Source organism: Camelina sativa, chromosome 17, assembly GCF_000633955.1.
Source record: "Camelina sativa cultivar DH55 chromosome 17, Cs, whole genome shotgun sequence".
NCBI classification, from domain to species: domain Eukaryota; kingdom Viridiplantae; phylum Streptophyta; class Magnoliopsida; order Brassicales; family Brassicaceae; genus Camelina; species Camelina sativa.
In genome coordinates this window covers 28,654,444-28,672,422 of record NC_025701.1, presented here as the reverse complement: position 1 = coordinate 28,672,422, position 17,979 = coordinate 28,654,444, and the positions used below count along the sequence as shown (strand labels likewise).

At 36.0% G+C, this 17,979-nt stretch overlaps 4 protein-coding genes across 5 annotated transcripts; 1 reads left to right on the top strand and 3 right to left on the bottom strand.

Annotated features, from left to right (window-relative positions):
• On the top strand, nucleotides 7-3,608 carry LOC104758265 (polyadenylate-binding protein RBP47A). Its single transcript, XM_010481094.2, has 6 exons — nucleotides 7-722; nucleotides 1,236-1,719; nucleotides 1,933-2,000; nucleotides 2,076-2,206; nucleotides 2,334-2,427; nucleotides 3,126-3,608. Exons 1-6 carry the CDS (start codon nucleotides 264-266, stop codon nucleotides 3,252-3,254), a joined length of 1,365 nt encoding a protein of 454 aa, XP_010479396.1. The 5' UTR covers nucleotides 7-263; the 3' UTR covers nucleotides 3,255-3,608.
• On the bottom strand, nucleotides 3,824-5,801 carry LOC104758263 (zinc finger protein ZOP1). Of its 2 annotated transcripts, XM_010481093.2 has the most exons (6): nucleotides 5,581-5,801; nucleotides 5,214-5,414; nucleotides 5,033-5,117; nucleotides 4,687-4,736; nucleotides 4,497-4,592; nucleotides 3,824-4,418 (listed from the first exon to the last, which is right to left on the bottom strand). In XM_010481093.2, exons 1-5 carry the CDS (start codon nucleotides 5,587-5,589, stop codon nucleotides 4,497-4,499), a joined length of 441 nt encoding a protein of 146 aa, XP_010479395.1. In that variant the 5' UTR covers nucleotides 5,590-5,801; the 3' UTR covers nucleotides 3,824-4,418. The 2 variants fall into 2 exon arrangements, with proteins under 2 accessions (XP_010479395.1, XP_010479394.1); XM_010481092.1 differs by lacking the exon at nucleotides 4,687-4,736.
• LOC104758262 (CDPK-related kinase 8-like) lies at nucleotides 6,000-9,243 on the bottom strand. Its single transcript, XM_010481091.2, has 11 exons — nucleotides 8,486-9,243; nucleotides 8,234-8,364; nucleotides 8,073-8,114; nucleotides 7,878-7,986; nucleotides 7,710-7,788; nucleotides 7,313-7,609; nucleotides 7,097-7,212; nucleotides 6,903-7,010; nucleotides 6,737-6,799; nucleotides 6,480-6,647; nucleotides 6,000-6,378 (listed from the first exon to the last, which is right to left on the bottom strand). Exons 1-11 carry the CDS (start codon nucleotides 9,053-9,055, stop codon nucleotides 6,235-6,237), a joined length of 1,827 nt encoding a protein of 608 aa, XP_010479393.1. The 5' UTR covers nucleotides 9,056-9,243; the 3' UTR covers nucleotides 6,000-6,234.
• Nucleotides 11,127-13,218, bottom strand: LOC104758261 (peroxidase 10). Its single transcript, XM_010481090.2, has 4 exons — nucleotides 12,887-13,218; nucleotides 12,308-12,499; nucleotides 12,042-12,207; nucleotides 11,127-11,797 (listed from the first exon to the last, which is right to left on the bottom strand). The coding sequence occupies exons 1-4, from the start codon at nucleotides 13,166-13,168 to the stop codon at nucleotides 11,382-11,384; spliced, it is 1,056 nt and encodes a 351-aa protein (XP_010479392.1). The 5' UTR covers nucleotides 13,169-13,218; the 3' UTR covers nucleotides 11,127-11,381.

Sequence of the window (17,979 nt, the reverse complement as noted above, 5' to 3'; positions counted from 1 at the left end):
TAAACCCTCCGAATCTACACAACACACTCTCGTCCCTCTTCTCTTCTCTCTCTCCGCCTCCATATTATCTTCCAAGAAACCCAAACCAAATCTAATCCTCTCTCTCTCGGTCTCCTTCATTAACCAAAAACTACCTTACCAAATTACAAATACATATCGAGAGAGAGAGAGAAGACAGAGAGTACGAAGAAAGATTCTAAATTTCTTAAGTCTTCTTCTTCCAACCAGATCGGATCCGAAAAGTTTCCATAAATTTTTAAAAGATGCAGACACCAAACAACAACAACGGCTCAACAGATTCGGCGTTACCAACATCAGCAGGAACAACACCACCGTTGCAGCAATCAACTCCACCGCCTCAGCAGCAGCAACAGCAACAACAACAACAGCAGTGGCAACAACAACAACAGTGGATGGCTGCGATGCAGCAATACCCTGCAGCTGCTATGGCTATGATGCAACAGCAGCAGATGATGATGTATCCTCACCACCAATACGCTCCTTACAATCAAGCCGCGTATCAGCAGCATCCTCAGTTTCAATACGCTGCTGCTTATCAGCAGCAACAGCAGCATCACCAGGGTCAACAGCAGCAGAAGCAGCAGCAGCAGCAGCCACGTGGTGGATCTGGTGGTGATGATGTCAAGACCCTTTGGGTTGGTGATCTTCTTCATTGGATGGATGAGGCTTATCTCCATACCTGTTTCTCTCACACCAACGAGGTAATCTATCTTTCTTCTTGTTCTATGTTTGTTTTTAATGATGCTAGATTTGATATTTTTGTAATTTAGATCGTGATTTGTTTGTTTAAGTTATGTTGATGTTAGTGCGTGGAATCTTTTTTTTTTTCTTTCTTTTTTTGTGTTCTGACATGTAAAGTGATAGATCCGCGACTCTTTTTTTTTTCCTGTTGTTGGAAAGATTCGTTATTGTGAATCCAATGTAAAATTTGGCAAGTTTTGAACTTTTTGATTGTGTTTTAAGATCTAAACTGTGTAGAAGCCAAATGGTTGACATATAGGGTAATGAAGGACATCTTTGACCTGAAAAAGGACAGATTTTTAAAGTTCATTTCATATGGCAAGAAAAGTACATTGCCACATATAGAGAATATTTCTTGTTATAGGAACAAAAAGAACTCCAAACATGTAACAGAGATCTGTTCTGTTTTAACTTATTTTCTCTGTTTTTTTTTTCCTTTGAGCTTATTGTTTCTTGTTTTGTGATGTGTATAGGTTTCTTCTGTGAAAGTTATTCGCAACAAGCAAACTTGTCAATCTGAAGGGTATGGTTTTGTTGAGTTTCTTTCACGTTCAGCAGCTGAGGAAGCTCTTCAGAGCTTTAGCGGAGTAACCATGCCGAACGCAGAGCAGCCTTTCCGTTTAAACTGGGCATCTTTCAGTACTGGTGAGAAGAGAGCATCAGAAAACGGTCCGGACCTTTCGATATTTGTTGGAGATTTGGCTCCAGATGTGAGTGATGCTGTCTTGCTTGAGACTTTTGCTGGTAGATATCCATCTGTCAAAGGTGCAAAAGTTGTGATCGATTCCAACACTGGGCGTTCCAAAGGCTACGGGTTTGTCAGGTTTGGTGATGAGAATGAGCGGTCAAGAGCTATGACAGAAATGAATGGTGCTTTCTGTTCAAGCAGGCAGATGCGTGTTGGTATTGCTACCCCTAAAAGGGCTGCCGCTTATGGCCAACAAAATGGTTCACAAGGTAAGTAATGATGTAATCTTTGTGACTTCATAGCATATGTTTTTGTTTCCATGTTTTCTCTCTGTTTAGTATGCTAGTGGTTTTTTTTTTCTGTTTATGTCTCTTTTAGTAGTGACAAATAAGTTTTTTTGAATATGAATGTTAAGTTTTAATAACTTGTTGATGCTTTCAACATAGTATCTAAAGTGAATTGTAATGTTTTCATTGGATTAGCTCTGACACTGGCTGGTGGACATGGAGGAAATGGTTCACTCTCTGATGGGGAATCAAACAATTCAACAGTAAGTTCTCTTAGCTATTACTCTGCTAACAACAATATACCTCACTCATGCTCATTGTCTTTTACTACATTGCAGATATTTGTTGGCGGTATTGATCCTGATGTTACCGAAGAAGACCTCATGCAACCCTTTTCCCAATTTGGGGAGGTTATTTCAGTGAAGATTCCAGTAGGAAAAGGATGCGGCTTTGTCCAGTTTGCGAACAGGTACTAACCTGTTCTTTGCTTGCCAGCTTACTCATCCAGTAGCGTGGGACTTTGTTCAATCATGATGAACAATCCCGTGGAGATGGGTTTGTAGTTGCAATGTGTGACGTGCCATTGGTTTTGACAGGCAAAGTGCTGAAGAGGCCATCGGGAACTTGAACGGGACAGTCATTGGGAAAAACACTGTCCGGCTATCTTGGGGACGAAGCCCCAATAAACAGGTACAATAAAAATTAACTTGGATAGTATGTTTTGTATCAATGAAACCTTGTATGCATTTCTATTAGTATGGTCCAGGTCAAACTAAGTTTTAGAGTTCTTTTGGGTCTTTTGGCTTTTCCCTCCCCATAAATGGATAAAGTTATAGGAATCCTTAAAAGCCAGAGTCAGTAGTTGACATTAGATAGTAGTAGGTGGTGCATTGCGGGCCATAAAGACCTAGTGGAATTTAGCACCTTCCCACAATTTCTGTTGACTATTTTGATTGGCAAATCTAATGCATATCACCTTGGCCCACTTTTCATTTCCCTGATAATTATCCAATTACTGAAAAAATTGCGATGGTTCAGTCAAGTGTTTCTTCTAATTAGAGAAATTGATAGCTAATTAAAGATTAATGAGCTAGTTGAAGCCTTTTCCGACCAATGTTATTGTTTATCTGGAGAGGTTGTCTTAGTTTCATGTTTGTCTTGAGTCTATTACTTGTTGTAATCAGTGGACAAGCTAACTTAATCTCTACAAGAATGTCCTAGTCTCTTACTGCCCTACATTTGATGTTAACGTTTACTCAATCAACTATATTTTGCATCCATCATTGAGTGAGTCTGTGGCAGGGATAATTAACCTACACGGTAGCTTTTAACCGTGATGATCTGCCGTACGTTTTATTCTATTCACTAACATTGTTCAACTTTTACAGTGGAGAGGTGACTCTGGCAACCAATGGAACGGAGGATACTCAAGAGGACAAGGTTACAACAATGGATATGCTAATCAAGACTCAAACATGTACGCTACTGCAGCGGCTGCTGTCCCGGGAGCTTCTTGAAAGTGTGTTGGTACGTCTCTATCATCAAAAGCAACCGTGAGTCCTGGACTCACGGGAATTGGGTTAAAAAAAAACAAGCCATTGGATGAACAAAGTGATCCGATGATAGTTGTTGGTTCGGAGGTTAGCTCGCACCATCCAAACTAAAACCTCTAAAGTCCAAAGAGGGTTTTGTATCCTGGATTTGAATCTTGCTTATCTTGCTGTCTCAGTCTCTGTCAAAATTTTGGGGTTGTCTAAAACTTGAATTTTATTTCCAGTTCTTTTTAAGTTTATTTGGTCTGTTACGGAGACTTCCTCAAAGCCAGAGTTTGGTTCACAATAAGTAATTTTCCAAATCGTTTGGATCATTTACTACTTGCTTTTCAAGTTTTTAGTTTTTAGAGTCGATTTATCTTGAAAAACTTGATGATTCATGAAAACAAAAAGCTTCAGACTTGTGTTTCTCTAGTCATTCAATATGGTAACCTCATTTGATTGGATCAATTTAAGAGGTCAGAAAAACAACTTACGTTTTTAAAGGTGTAGTAATCTATTGAAATCTCTCAAAACTTTGAATCCTCATCAAATTCTGGTAAAATGTGGGGATTTCCACTCCATCACTTTAACAAAAAAAATTGAATATAATTGTACAACAAAGATGGAATTGATTTGATTGGAACAAGTGAACAACAGTTAGAAGAACATAAGACAAATCCCTCCGAGTGTTACCAGAGAGTATTTGAATAAACGTTATGCAGGGATAAACGAAATAACCACCACAATGTGATCAACCATAACTCTTCTCAGCTTAGCCTCCCTTCTACCGAGTGATGCATCAAAAAGGTCTATTGTAAAGACCAAGCAATGGTTTTTCTCTTTCTTCAACTCGTTTCCTAGCAGCTTCTCTCGCCCTCAATGCAGCTTTCTCTTCTGCGGATACTTTCTTCGGTTTCTCATCTTGTCTCTTTCTCTTGTTGTTGCCAAGATCAACAGATGAAGGAGCTCCTTTCACAGCTCTTTTAGGGTTTAATGAAGCTGAGACAAGGCGGCCAGGTGGTTTCACCAAACTTGGTCCAGCTTCTGAAGTAGGTACCATAGGCTTTTTAACCAGAGGTACTTTAGTTCCTTTATCAGATGATGTTTTAACCGCAGCGTATGCCTCGTCTTGTGTCACCCAATGGCCTGTTACATTACAAGTGTAAGCACACACAGAAAAATTGTATACGATAAAAAAAAAAAAGCTTAATTACCATCACATACCTATTGAATCACTGTAATAGAATCCAGACTTTGAATCATAGTGCAGACCATTGGTCTGGTTGTAATAATAGCCTGAAGCACTGTCAAGCATCCAACCTGCCATAACAGTATGATTACTACACGAAACGAGAAAAACATATCCATGAATGAAAAAGGCTAAGAAATATGCCAATCAAAATGATGAAAGAACCTGAGAGTGACTCAAAAGAGGGAACCGTTTTGCTCTCTGGTGATGATTCTCTATAGAGTTATAGGGCATTAAAACTTATAAGTCAAAAAGTCTTTTGCAAAGATGGGTATAACATGACAAATGGAAAAATCAGACACTGCTTGGTTTTGTTCATACTTTTGGTTAATAAAGGCAATTCACAAATCCAGTTTCATGGAGTAGGCAATCATCTACAACCTCGGTATGTTAGTCTATAACAAACAGATCCAAAGCTAAGCAACAACCCTGAATATAACAGCTACGTTGAACAACAAACTTACTAAATGACATGAGATAATAAAAAGCAATCATTGAGAGAGATACTTACCCGCTGTACCATCCTCTGGTGCACCGTTTGCTTTTGCTACTTGCTGAGCAGTTGCTATATCTTTCTGATAGCTACGAGTTGCTTTCTGAAAAATAAGTTGAAGACAAACAGTGGAGTCAGAAACAAGTATCATTGGCAAAGAAACAAGAATTGAGTGTTGTGATAAATGAAGATTACTCACAGCTTCGATCTGTTGAAGCAATTTTTCGTTTTTCTTGAGCTCTTTATCTTTGGCTGCACTCTTCTCACGCATATCAGTGAGCTTCTTATCAACACATTCTCTATGACGCTTACCAAGCTCATGGTTTCTAATACTTGTTGGATTGTTCTGTATCCAGATCTTACAGAAGTCGCACCATTTGTTCCCTTGGCTAACCCAATACTGCCAAACACCCAAAAAAAAAAAAAAAACTCAATATCAATTTCAATTACGAAACAAGAAGACGAACAAGGGTTTTCGAAAAAAGATTGATAATTTGAACAGGGTTTCGTAATTCGAAGGGAATTGTATAAGAAGTAAGAGAGAAAAGATGCGAATTTTGATTTACCTCAGTCATGGCTCTTGATCAGGGAGATGAAAGATTGAAGCGAAAGCTTAAAACCCACAAAACGAAGTTGCCGGAACTAAAAGAACAACTTTTTATCAAGATTCAGAAACCAATTGATGGAATAATAGATCCTCAAGAGAGAGAAAGAGATTCGAAACCCTAATTCCTTCAACTCGATTCGAAACTCAGAGAGGAGAGAAGAAGAGAAATAAAAGTATATAAAACTGGGGAAAGAATCAGTTTTTCTAATTTATTTCCATCTCTCGAACCGGTTTGTATTGGTTAAGACTAGCCGACTCAAATCTCAACAATTAAAAGCACAGCTGTTAACCGGAAATAACCAAACTCTCGAAGAACCTTTGAAGCCAGCCATAAATCTTTTTTACTTTCTTAAGGAACAGAACTACCGAAGAGACACAAAACTAAAATCTTTCTCTTGACTTCACATAGAAAATGAAAGTTACTGTGGTTGGTCACTATATATTATTACAACAACAATCGTCGAATTGTTCTTGTAAGGAACTTTTCATTCCTTTTACAATCCTGACAAAACTATTACATTTCCAATTCCAATCCAAGAATCAAGAGTAAAGTTTAAGACATCTTTTTTTTTTTTTTTATCGATTTCACTTTGTCACGGTTGTTTCACTATCTTCACCGTGTAGGTTTCACCGACTGTCGAACAGAGACTCCATGTAACAGTTTAACAAACCCGAAGAAGCTCAGTTTCCCATCTGTGTGTCTGATCCAATCGTTTAGAACCGAATGTACGGTTATAGCTGGTCCAACACCAAGTTCCTGCAATATCAGAACATGTCAGTTGTAAGAGGATATGTCTTTTGTTTGTCGACATTGTTGTATTATAAGCTGAGCTCAGAGTCCAAACTTAAAGGACTTACAGAGGCAAGTTCTTCAATGACAATAGCTCGGTTTCCATTCTTGTCGAAAAGCTCGTAAGCATGTCGAATGCTCTGTTCCCAACAATCAAGCGACTCGTGCTGATGAACGTTTATAGCAGCTGCACAAAACTCTTCAAAATCCATTCCTCTGTATTGAAGTCCATTTAGCTGTAAAAGACAGTAATTGAAAGGGTTTTAACGCCAAACTGTTAGAAGCATTTATCAAAAATCCAAGAGAACACAGATATGTGTATTACCAAAGCAAGAAACTCTGGGATCCGAGATTCCTTCATTGCTTCTGTGGCATTGCTTGCAAGTGCCTGTCCAAACAGACAAAAAAGTTGCAATGGGGATTTAATTATTACTACAGAGTTTTTGTATGTCTTAAAGAGGAACATAAGAGAAGTTTTTAGTGTCACAAACCAGTCTAATGCTATCCATTGTGATTAGGCCATCTTTGTTTGGTGCAAGGAGAGAAAATTGAGTTTTCAGGTACAGCATTTCATCTTTGACTAACGTCTTAGACAACGCCTGTAAAAAGAAAGAACATAATAGAATAGTGAGAAAATAGTCTTCAGTATTCTTTTCGACATTTTAAAAAAGTTCCAAAAACATACCCTCAAAGCAGCTTTGCGCAATGGAGAAGATCGCAAGTACGCCTTCATCTGTCTAAAGATCAAGATATCGAAAGGGATATTCATGTCCGTATTATAACCTCGGATCCAAGGATGCACTGAAAAAAGTAATAAGGAACTGGATTTGGTGATTTATGATTACCAAAAGACAGAAGACATATAAATCTATAAAGAGCTGTGAAATTCAAAATAACTGACTCAAGGCTTGGGAGGCTGACATTCTTCTCCGGGGATCCTTAAACAGTAACCGCTTAACAAAGTCTTTAGCCTCAAAAGACAAGAAGGGCCAAGGAGGTTCATCAAAACTCGGGTCAGCTTTAAGAACTGCTCTGAAAATTCCGGATTCGGTTCTTGCCCAAAACGGACGGCTACCACATAGTAGAATGTATGCTATGACTCCAATGCTCCATACATCCGCTTCTGTAGTATATGATCTGTGTAGAACTTCAGGAGCTACGTAGTATGCACTTCCCACTATATCGTTTAGTCTTTCATCTTTCAAGATAAAGGGCACAGAACACAAATTTTTAGGTTACTAACCAGAAGAAAATAGAATCAAAGAAACACTGACATAAGAAAATGTGTGATGATGAACCTGGTCTGACAAAGTCTGATAAGCCAAAGTCTATGGCTTTAAGCTGAGAATTCTCCTCCTTGGAAGTGTACAAGAAGTTCTGAAGATGAAGCAGTAATCAACAAAACATTCCACACATAAACTAAAGGATATACTCTTGTTTCCAGTTCAAAGAAAACTTGGCCTCACCTCTGGTTTAAGATCTCGATGAACAACTCCTTGGAGATGACAGAAAGCTACCACATTTAGGATTTGTATAATCACTGGTTTTGCATCATTCTCTGAGTATTTCCCTCCCCTATAAAAGAAAAACAAAGATGAAACTCTTTGTAAAATCAGCACAATCTTGACCATAAGTATCAAGTTCTCTTTAGTAGCACACACCTTGCTAGTATTCTGTCAAGAAGTTCACCACCTTCACATAGCCTGCAAATTCAAAACTACTTAAATCCCATAACGCAACAATAGGTTCGTTTTACCAAATTCGTAACTAAATCCAACATCAAACAAGGAACTGAAATGTTACAATAACATAATTTTCTTACTCCATAGCAATGTAGACGTTTGCATTGTCCTCAAATGCATCATGGAATTGAACCAGATTCTTATGTCCAGATAGAGCCTGTAGAATTTTCACTTCCCTTCTCACATCTTCTATAGCAATTGCAGTTGTCATCTGCCAAATCAAAAGAATCAACACATTCCATTCTATCAACCGACACTACAATTGACCGAGAACGAGAAACTAAGCTGATTGAGGATTTCAAAACTGAGTAAAAGATGTCAAGTCCTTTAACCTTAGATTTTGGGATGATCTTAACAGCAACCACTTGACCTTTAAGCTCTCCTTTCTTGAACTTAGCAGAGCAAGTGTACCCAAAATGCCCTCGTCCAATCTCTTCCCCTAATTCTACTCTACTCTGAAAATCCTTAGAGAATCCAAACCTTTTGTCAAGCCCTAACTCTTCTTCCTCTTCCTGCGTCGGATTCTTCGCTGTCTGCTGCGCCGCCGGTAAAGCAGATTCCTTTTTCCCTCTCCTCCGCCGTATCGCCGCCCTTATATGTTTCGCCGGAGACGGAGGGTGAAAAGCGCGGCGCAGCTGACGGAGCGGCGTGCTGGTCAGGCTCTTGCTCTCTCCTCTCTCGCTACCGTCGCCGACGTCACGGCTCTTATTCCGGCGGTGACGAGCAGGGCTGGGCGTGTAAAAGGGGAAGAAAGGAGAGGCCTTTGCGGCTGGAGCGGTGGGGAGTGGCGATTTTCCGGGATGGGTAGGGGCAAAATCGTCAATTTGAGGATACTCGTTACCGGGAGTGAAAGGGTTCGGTCTACCGGAGGAGGTGGAGGGTTTGGAAGTACAGCCACCCATAATCTCCGGCGAAAGGTTTTTTAAAAAAGGAGCTTGCTTTATGATAAAATTCACAGTAATGCCATCAAAGGTATGATTTTTAGAGGAGAGAGAGAGAAGCAGAGGAAGTGTAACTGTTAGAATTGAAATTTCAATTTTGAATCTGAAGTTTTGAAGAAGGAGTAGGAAGAAGAAGAAGAAGAAGAAGAAGAAGTAGATGTATGCATTGGTTAGTAAATTTAGTTGCTTTCGGCCACGTATTAATTGGCCTTATATTTATTGCCCATTTTAAAAAAATAAAATAAAAAAATCTCCGATCTGTTACTATGTTTTTATTTTTAAAATGAGGTCATTTTTTTCAACGGTAGTGACATCATAATTTTTTTTTTGTACGAGTTTTTGTGTTAATTGAATTCAATGAAGCTAACAGAACCTTTAATAAGAGAAAGAAAAATATAGGCTACTGTCAAAAAGAAAGATACTGTATTAGCTGACGGTTGATGGGTACAATTAAAGGATAATTTAGTATCATACTAGTACATTTAATTAACCTTTCTTTGTACAAATACATTATTTCGAAACGAAAGTGTGTCAAAGTAAAAAACAACGAGTATGAATATTGCAAAGAAAAGTTGAATTTTCTACAAAAAAGTTTGATTTCGATTTCAATTTCAACCATGCATTTGATCTTGATCACTTGTAGTTGTAGCTAAGTTTATCACGAAAGTCACGTGAAAGCTGTTCTATGGAATGTCTTGCAAGAACTAGATATAAGTCAATTTCATGGTAACACCGGATGAGATCGACAAACTTGGCTTCACGTATGGAGATAGAGAAGAAGGGTTGGTTTGAAAATTCACCGAGGCAAATCGTTTGAACTTCTCCAAGATATAACACTGACGACAAACATTGGCCAACATTTTAATGTGGGATCAGAGTATCAAGACTCTCGTCTCCGTTAGCATTCAAAGTTGCCTACCCAGTGAACTATACGAATTCTCCAACCGTTATCACTATATGTAGGCTTTCGTGCTAAGGGCGCTAAATGGACAGTGGGTAACATATATACTGATAACACCTATAACGTTTAAATATGTAGTAAAAATTTGAAAAAATATACTACAAATAAATTGTAAATTAAACAATAATTGACAAACAAATTTTTAGAACCGCCTAAAATCGTCTATGACTACCTAAGAGAAAGCTTAAGATTGTTTAAAATTATTTATACCCGTTTAGTAACAAAACGATTCATTTCAGTGCTTAAAAGGTCATCATCTCCACAGTTTATACGTCGTCTGGCCGCCTAGCATGCACCGAGACAGCATTTTAGCATGGCCTAGCTAGCCACTTTTTATAACACATGTTCTTTAAATTAAAAGAAAACTTCAAAAAATTAATTTAAAAAGTAATCTCATTTTTGAACAAATAATTGTTTAGCCTATGAGTATAAATTATGTTATACTTATCTTGGCTGTGTATGTTTTACTTCTCATATAACATGATGATGTATGTAACCTAACTACTCTTTTGTATTTAGACGACATGTAAAATGTCTAATACATTTATAAATTAGCTTATTCTCATTCTTCCACTAACTCTCGTCCTGATAATCTCATGAAGTCGTTGAAGATAATTATAAATCTATGTCTTCCAATCAGTAATCAACAAAGCAATACCTAAAAAGTTAGTTGCTTCCATTTGGAATTTATGGAAGTGCATATCATCATTCAATGCTTATTTGCTTGTTTTTCATATATATTATCAATCGTATTTGTCTCTGATAAAATATATGCTTTAATTCTGAATGTAGAGTGATTTTGAAATTCGGTCTGCTTGTAATTTGGCCTTGATGGATATGTATTTTCAACAATTCTTTGTCAACTATATAATTGCATCATTAATTAAGTCATTTTCTTCAATTGTATTAAAGAATTTACAAGACTTGAACTATATCTAAACTCTTGTCATTTTCACGCTAAGGTGTTTAGTTGTTGCGATAGATAGTATATGTATAATTTTGATCATAGACAAAACCAAATCGAGAACTAAAACTATTGTTAATTCAAGTACGGGAGTTGGATATTATATATACTAGAAAAATGCAAAGACACATATTCCATTACACACAAACACACATACAACTCCAAGTATTTTTTCTCTCTGTGATCCATAATTCCATATGTAGATTACATAAGGTTGATTTTGCACCATATTTTATATATACATATTTTATTCATGGACTTTGGTATATATTATTCATATTTAAAAGCTAGATTATTTCTAGATATGCATGTTATAGAGAGATGATTGAGTGTTTTACGTTCACACAGTCTATGTATGTAACTTAACCTGGAAATCCACATTTTGCTCTAATTACTCCATCACTTCCGGTCATAACGCCGACATTCCCCATTTTAACCATTGAAACTGCAAAATCCCTCGAGAACAAATACGGATTCTCGCTGTACGATTTAACCAAGGCGGCGGCTGTAGGATCCGACATTAGGGTTTGGTCGGAATCCAACAGTCCTATGTTATTCATTAAGTTCACGTAGTAAGCATTGTCAAACTTGACTGAGCTAGCTGCATCAAGAGCAGCGAGCTTAGAGTCCGATGAGTCCACATTAGGACATGTGTCTTTTAGCTTAGAGAGAAGAGACGAAGAAGCAGCTAGGTTTGGGTCAGGCTGTCCAGAGCCCTTGAAGTTGAAGAGCCTGTGCTTGAATACGAAACATTGAGCAAATCCTATAGTATGTGCTCCTACATCCACGTATCATTAAATTAAGTCATATACTAGTATAAGCTCAAAGTAATCCTGAATATATACAATGCCTAATGATGTAGTCTACTCTATTTGGTTTATAACAATCTATTTGCGACCATTATATTTTTCTTTTAATTAAAGTAATATTTCAGTTACTTAATACAAAAGTCAATCGATTTTGATTTTTTTTTTAAAATCTTTATAATGTTTTGAGTTGAATCGAAAGTTGAATAATCAAACCTGAGAGGACAACAACATCCTTGAGGTCGAGCCCAAGGGTCACAAACTTGGCCGTTATATTCTCCAACGGCTCAAACGGAGATGGCAGATTTGTATTCGCCGCTTGCTCACTTGCCGTTAACGAGTCCCTTCGCCCTAAAGGCACCGGCCAAAATGGCCCTCCGGTCTATACATAAAGAAGTCATAAGTAATATGAACTATGGATTCATTATATTTTATTGTCACATTTTAGAATAACGAATTAGGGGTTTCAAGATCACACGTACGACGACGACGGCTTCTCTTGCTGCAAGGGCAACTATGTCCGCGCATGAAACAGTTAAGGGACAAGAACTTTCGATATCAGATTTAATGTCTTCAATGACTTCGAAGCCACGGACTGAGTTTCGGTTTGGCCGAGCGTTTTTCTCTCCTTTGAAATCCTCGGAATCATTCAGAAGTATAGATCCATCACATCCCTACAACATACAATTTAATTACATCCTTCTTCGTAGTATTAATTTTCTTTTCCGTAGTTATACAGATATAATTATGTTTGATACACACATAAAGAGTCATTTTAGTCTATATCTAGCTAGTGGCTTCTACCCTAATATGTATCTTTTATATATTAAAACAGATAGATCTTTTTTTCCTGATTAGTGTTTTCTAAACAGCTTGAGTAGTATAGTTTTCACTAAAATGGCGTGATTAGTTTTTTATAATATATACATAAATGTTGATATATATATATAACGTATGTGTGAATAGTGATATATAATCCACTATATATATGCATGCGTAAGTTAACAAGAAAAAAGAAATATCACGTAACTTACAGTAACAATGAAACAAAAGAAACTTACATTGACAAAACAATCATGGAAATGGAGTCGGAGAAGAGAAGCAGCGATTCTAGAATCATCTTTAAAAGCTCTCCAAACTCCGGACCTAATAATCATCTGAAGACGAGGACAAGAGCGATCATAGAATCGATAGTCGAGATTGCTAGTTAGTCCGTATCCGTGACCATTATTATAACCATTGTAATTATTTCCTGATGGAAACGAGGAGACCAAGTCTTTGGAGAAAAGAGTTAAGATTGCAAGGTAAGATATAAACCAATACGAAATGTTTTTGCAGTCCATAATGATGAAATAAGAAGATGGATTGATCGTAGATTGATTGTGTATTGCTATGATGATTTTAGCTTGTATTTATACACCAAACCGAGGTGTATTTAGATTAATTATATTAGCCTAAACAAGGGTGCGCCTAGGAGATGCATGCATAACTAAGAAAGTGGGAGTGCCACTATAAATAAGATATTCTAGTGGGTTAAATTTTGAGGATTTTGTAATTTTAGGTTTCTGTCTTTTAGTTCAGTCACTTGACAAAGTAAATGTTTTGTTTTTAGCCGTTTTAACATGTGACTAATTTTTCTCGAATTAAGATGTCATATCATACAAAACTTTTCAAGCTTTCTTTGATAACGTCATACATACTTTCAACTAAAAATAAAAATTTCGCAAATTCGTACTTAAGTTTTGAATAGTGGAAGGATTAGTGCATGAAATATTCTAAAATAATCATATAGTGCCCCCACTTTCGTTTCTTATTGATAACCTAGTGAGCATTGGCGTGTTCACCGCAGCCAATGTAATCAAATATATATTCTCTCCATTGTATGAATGTTGTATTTTGTATAAGAGTTAAGAAAACAAATTAAAATTGTATTAACATAATGTATTTGATAAAGAAACTGAGTATTTATTTTGACCAAAACAAAATAAATATCACTCTATGTATATAGCAATTTTTTTCAGTTTAAGTTGGCCAAAAGAAAAAGAAAAAACTGTTTTCCATATAGAAACCACGTATATCTGCATCACCAAATGATTTTAATTTTAAAAAGAAAAAACCTGTTAATACTCTTTGAAACACCATCTAGTTCATAATTTTCCATCTAAACCACGAAATATAGTCAACGTAAAACATTTATAAATCCCTCTAACCTATTTTGGATTTTACGAAAAAATTATTCATATTTGTATTTACTTAACTTGTAGGAAGGAAAACTGTAATCAACAAGATCGATAAAGCCGGCCCATGTTTGAAGAGGATGATAAGGACACTCGAAAACTGCATGGTTAATTTTGTTTTTTTGGCTGTCATGCACACATTTCTGACAAATGTTATCACAATGTATCCCTAGCTCGTTGTATAACTCTTGAGTTAAGTGTTAGATAACAAGATTGGATGTCATATAGAGTGTTTGCTTTGAATGAACTTAAGCTAGCTTTTAGGATTTAAGAAACAAGTAAAGGAGAGATATCATTAATTTACTCACTAGCTATTTGTCCCATCCAGGTCTGGCTCCGACCTAAAGCCAACTAGCTTGTGTGTTTTGAGTAACAATCCTTTCAAATATTTAAGGGTCATATTTGGATTTAATTTGGAGATAAGTAATTTGGTATAACTGTAGACCTCTCTGTTGGTCTGATTTTTCCTAATTTAAAATTTTGTTGATGCAAATTATATTTAAATATTATTCTTTTATGGGACATGTTTCTATAATTTGTTTTAGGCTGGAAGAGTAAGATAAGTAAGATAGTAAGATTAGAGCTATTTTTCCCACCCCATATCTTTCGAGCTATTTTTTTAGTTGAGTACTCAAAAAGCATTTCATTGGTGTCTTGAGTGATATGACCGTCTCATCTATGATATTGATACTGGTTTATATATTATCTGAAAAGTCTCATATGGTCGCCCCTAGAGATTGAAGATGTTGTGTTGATTGAAGTTTTGTAAGATTCATAACATGTGGTGAAAAATTTACTAAGTGACTATAATGGATGAGACATGGATACAAAGATACATCATAGATGTTTCAGTGATGGTGCAACAGTTAAGACAAAGACAGTGGACAAAACAGACACAGACACAGAGGATGAAGTATACTTAATACAAATGCTGGTAGAGCTGATACAGATGATGAAGTATTACTTGATACATATGTTGGTAGAGCAAAGCAAAAATAGAACTTAGTAATTGTGCTGACACAGTAATTGACACAAAGCAGAGAATGTGTTGAGTTGAATCAAGGAACATGCAGTTAGATATATCGGAGGATATATCAAACGTCTGAAGCAGTTCTTGTACTAGTTGTGACGCTAATATAGGAAGTAGTACAAGAAGCTGAATTGAAGAGTTTGAAGTACATAAGTTTAAGGCCGACTTGGACAAAGCCAAGTGGTGGGTGCTGAGCTGGATGAACATCTTGAATGGAAGATTCAATATGTGATCATGCAGAGAAACTTTCCTATTTGTTGTATAATAAAAATACATATTTGTTGTATAATAGGAAAATTGTCAACCTTAGAGGTTGTGCAATTGTTAATCTTCCAATTCCTATTGGTTGTATAATAGGAAAGTTGTCAACCCTAGGGGTTGTGCAATTGATATAAATACCAAGAGGACGCTTTATGAAGACTTGCGCGCGTCAAGGTAGTTTTGATAGATGCACACAAGATGTGTGGTGTGTCGCCCCATCAACAAGATAGAGAGATCTTTTGATGGTTTTTTCATCTAGAAAAGAATGGCATAATAGTACTTGTATCATATGCTTTGTAATTGCTATCTTATTCTAGTGAATTTGTTCTGAACTAGGTCTCGAGGATGTAGAAAAAACCGAACCTTGTTAACAAAGCTGATGCGTTATTTACATTATGATCATACAAACTTAAAGTCCATTGTACACATACTTAAGCATCTAGAGTTAGTCACAAATATGCGTCTTCAGAGATGTCCGAGAACCAACTTAAATAGACGAAAACCATATTTAATTTATGCATGCATGCTTAAAATCAGTGAACGATATATTCCAATACAACTTTTTCCTTACTCGAAATGTTAATTAAAAAATGTCTTTTTGGTAAATAGGAAAATAATTACGATCTAAACCTTGTTATTTTTGTAGTTCTTTTTTTGTTAAAGGTTATTTATGTAGTTCGATCTGTTATACATATTCATCACACTTGTTGATCACTTTTCAAAACAAGTATATGTAAAAAATAAATCAAATATTGTCAATTATTTGACATCAAGAGGATGGCGCAACAATCCACTACCCATGTTTGAAGTTTTTATTTTATTTGTTAAAGGGCCATGTTGGAAGCTTACTCGAAAGTATACTCGACGACTTGAGAACCGAAGTCTTTGTTTCCATTGGTTGGCCAGCGCTTCCAACTTTCTATTTCACTAGCAAAGTGGATTTATGACATTTCACGAATCACTTGTGGCAGCATTATTATCCATAATTGTGTCTCTTTCACTATAAACAATATAATCATATATCTCCCTCTTCGTATTCTTTAAGAAATACTGTTTCATTGACTGAAGTTTGTAGTTTAGTAGTGCGTTCGTGTAATATCGCCATTGAGAAAATGGTACTCATACCTTTCAAATTGAGTAATATTTATTTTATTTTTTTTTGTCAACCATTGGGCCACAATATGCCGATCCATTAGTTAAATCCCTACATTCGTAGAGAGCGGGACTCCATCTCTAATGTGATGATGCCTTGTGCATTAAAGACTTACCATTGGCCATTGCACTAAAGTCACTTCACTATTTATCCTAATTTTATTTTTCAGATATTGGGTGTTTAACGTTTTTCTTTTAACTATTGGGCTACAATAGACCAGCCTATTAGCCAAAGTCTAACATTCGTAGGGAATGAGAGTGCAGGTTGATCTCTGGTGTTTAATATTTTTTTGGCTACCATCTTATTATTCGCCAGGTTACTCGATATATTATATTATCTATAAATACTGTTTTATTAATATTATTAGATTATTAACATTTCATAAATAAATAAATTTACATGTATTATTTTTTATAATACCAAAATTACGATACGAAGTTTCAAATGTTTGCACTCAATGTGAAATCATCTTTTATCATATAAAGCACGAGTCACTAGACCAGTAAAAATATGTCAAATAGATTTTGTTTTCAAATATTTATATCCAAAAAATCGATGAAATTGGTAAGAAAAAACCAATAAAAAAAAACCTAAAAACAACGGTCAAATTTTCTTTTTTTTTTTAACGTTATTTTACCGGCAAGATATTTCAGTGAGATCTAAATTGAAAATAAGTTATATATTTTTTTTAAAAATCTATATTTCCTAAAACTGCAAAATTTTAGATCCCTAAATTTGCTCACACTACTGCTACCATGTTCGAAAATCAAGATAAAATATAAGTCATGTTTTCAAACCGTTTGATCACCTATTTAAGAGCTTGACTGGTTCTTCCGCTAACTCCCGCAAACGCTACGTTTGCGTTTGCGGGCGGTTGCTAGCGTTTGGGGCCAATCACACAAATCGCTCCCAATCGCTCCCAATCGTTCCCAACCGTTGAATTCCAAAAGCTGGTTCCCGCAAGCGTTTGCGGTTGCGGGCGTTTGCGTTTCAAATTTTTTTTTTTTTTTGAGAAAAAATTTGAAACAAATCAATGATAATGAAATATATTTTATATATATTTTTTACCTAACTATTTTATTCATTAAGAATGAGACAAAATGAAGTACGGATATGATTGAAAATATTAAAAAAAAAAATAATTGGAAGAAAATAATATTTCAATTAACAATAACCCGGAAAACTTGATGTAAATTTAATGGCACATCGCACATAAGTTCAAAAAAATCTAAATAAATATAACGTTTCATCAGAAAATGGTAGTTANCAGCGCTTCCAACTTTCTATTTCACTAGCAAAGTGGATTTATGACATTTCACGAATCACTTGTGGCAGCATTATTATCCATAATTGTGTCTCTTTCACTATAAACAATATAATCATATATCTCCCTCTTCGTATTCTTTAAGAAATACTGTTTCATTGACTGAAGTTTGTAGTTTAGTAGTGCGTTCGTGTAATATCGCCATTGAG

Excerpts from the sequence above, each read along its gene's own strand:
- LOC104758262 (XM_010481091.2), bottom strand. The coding sequence starts at position 9,055 with ATGGGTGGCTGTACTTCCAAACCCTCCACCTCCTCCGGTAGACCGAAC. Across the intron at positions 7,789-7,877 it reads ATCGAGATCTTAAACCAGAG|AACTTCTTGTACACTTCCAA; the intron begins GTGAGGCCAAGT and ends CTTCATCTTCAG. Across the intron at positions 6,379-6,479 it reads TCATTGAAGAACTTGCCTCT|GAACTTGGTGTTGGACCAGC; the intron begins GTAAGTCCTTTA and ends CTGATATTGCAG.
- LOC104758263 (XM_010481092.1), bottom strand. Across the intron at positions 5,118-5,213 it reads TGCTTCAACAGATCGAAGCT|AAAGCAACTCGTAGCTATCA; the intron begins GTGAGTAATCTT and ends CTTATTTTTCAG. Across the intron at positions 4,419-4,496 it reads CTATTACAGTGATTCAATAG|GCCATTGGGTGACACAAGAC; the intron begins GTATGTGATGGT and ends GTAATGTAACAG.
- LOC104758265 (XM_010481094.2), top strand. The coding sequence starts at position 264 with ATGCAGACACCAAACAACAACAACGGCTCAACAGATTCGGCGTTACCA. Across the intron at positions 723-1,235 it reads GTTTCTCTCACACCAACGAG|GTTTCTTCTGTGAAAGTTAT; the intron begins GTAATCTATCTT and ends TGATGTGTATAG. Across the intron at positions 2,207-2,333 it reads TTTGTCCAGTTTGCGAACAG|GCAAAGTGCTGAAGAGGCCA; the intron begins GTACTAACCTGT and ends TGGTTTTGACAG.
- LOC104758261 (XM_010481090.2), bottom strand. The coding sequence starts at position 13,168 with ATGGACTGCAAAAACATTTCGTATTGGTTTATATCTTACCTTGCAATC. Across the intron at positions 12,208-12,307 it reads CAAGAGAAGCCGTCGTCGTC|ACCGGAGGGCCATTTTGGCC; the intron begins GTACGTGTGATC and ends CTTTATGTATAG. Across the intron at positions 11,798-12,041 it reads GGATGTTGTTGTCCTCTCAG|GAGCACATACTATAGGATTT; the intron begins GTTTGATTATTC and ends ACGTGGATGTAG.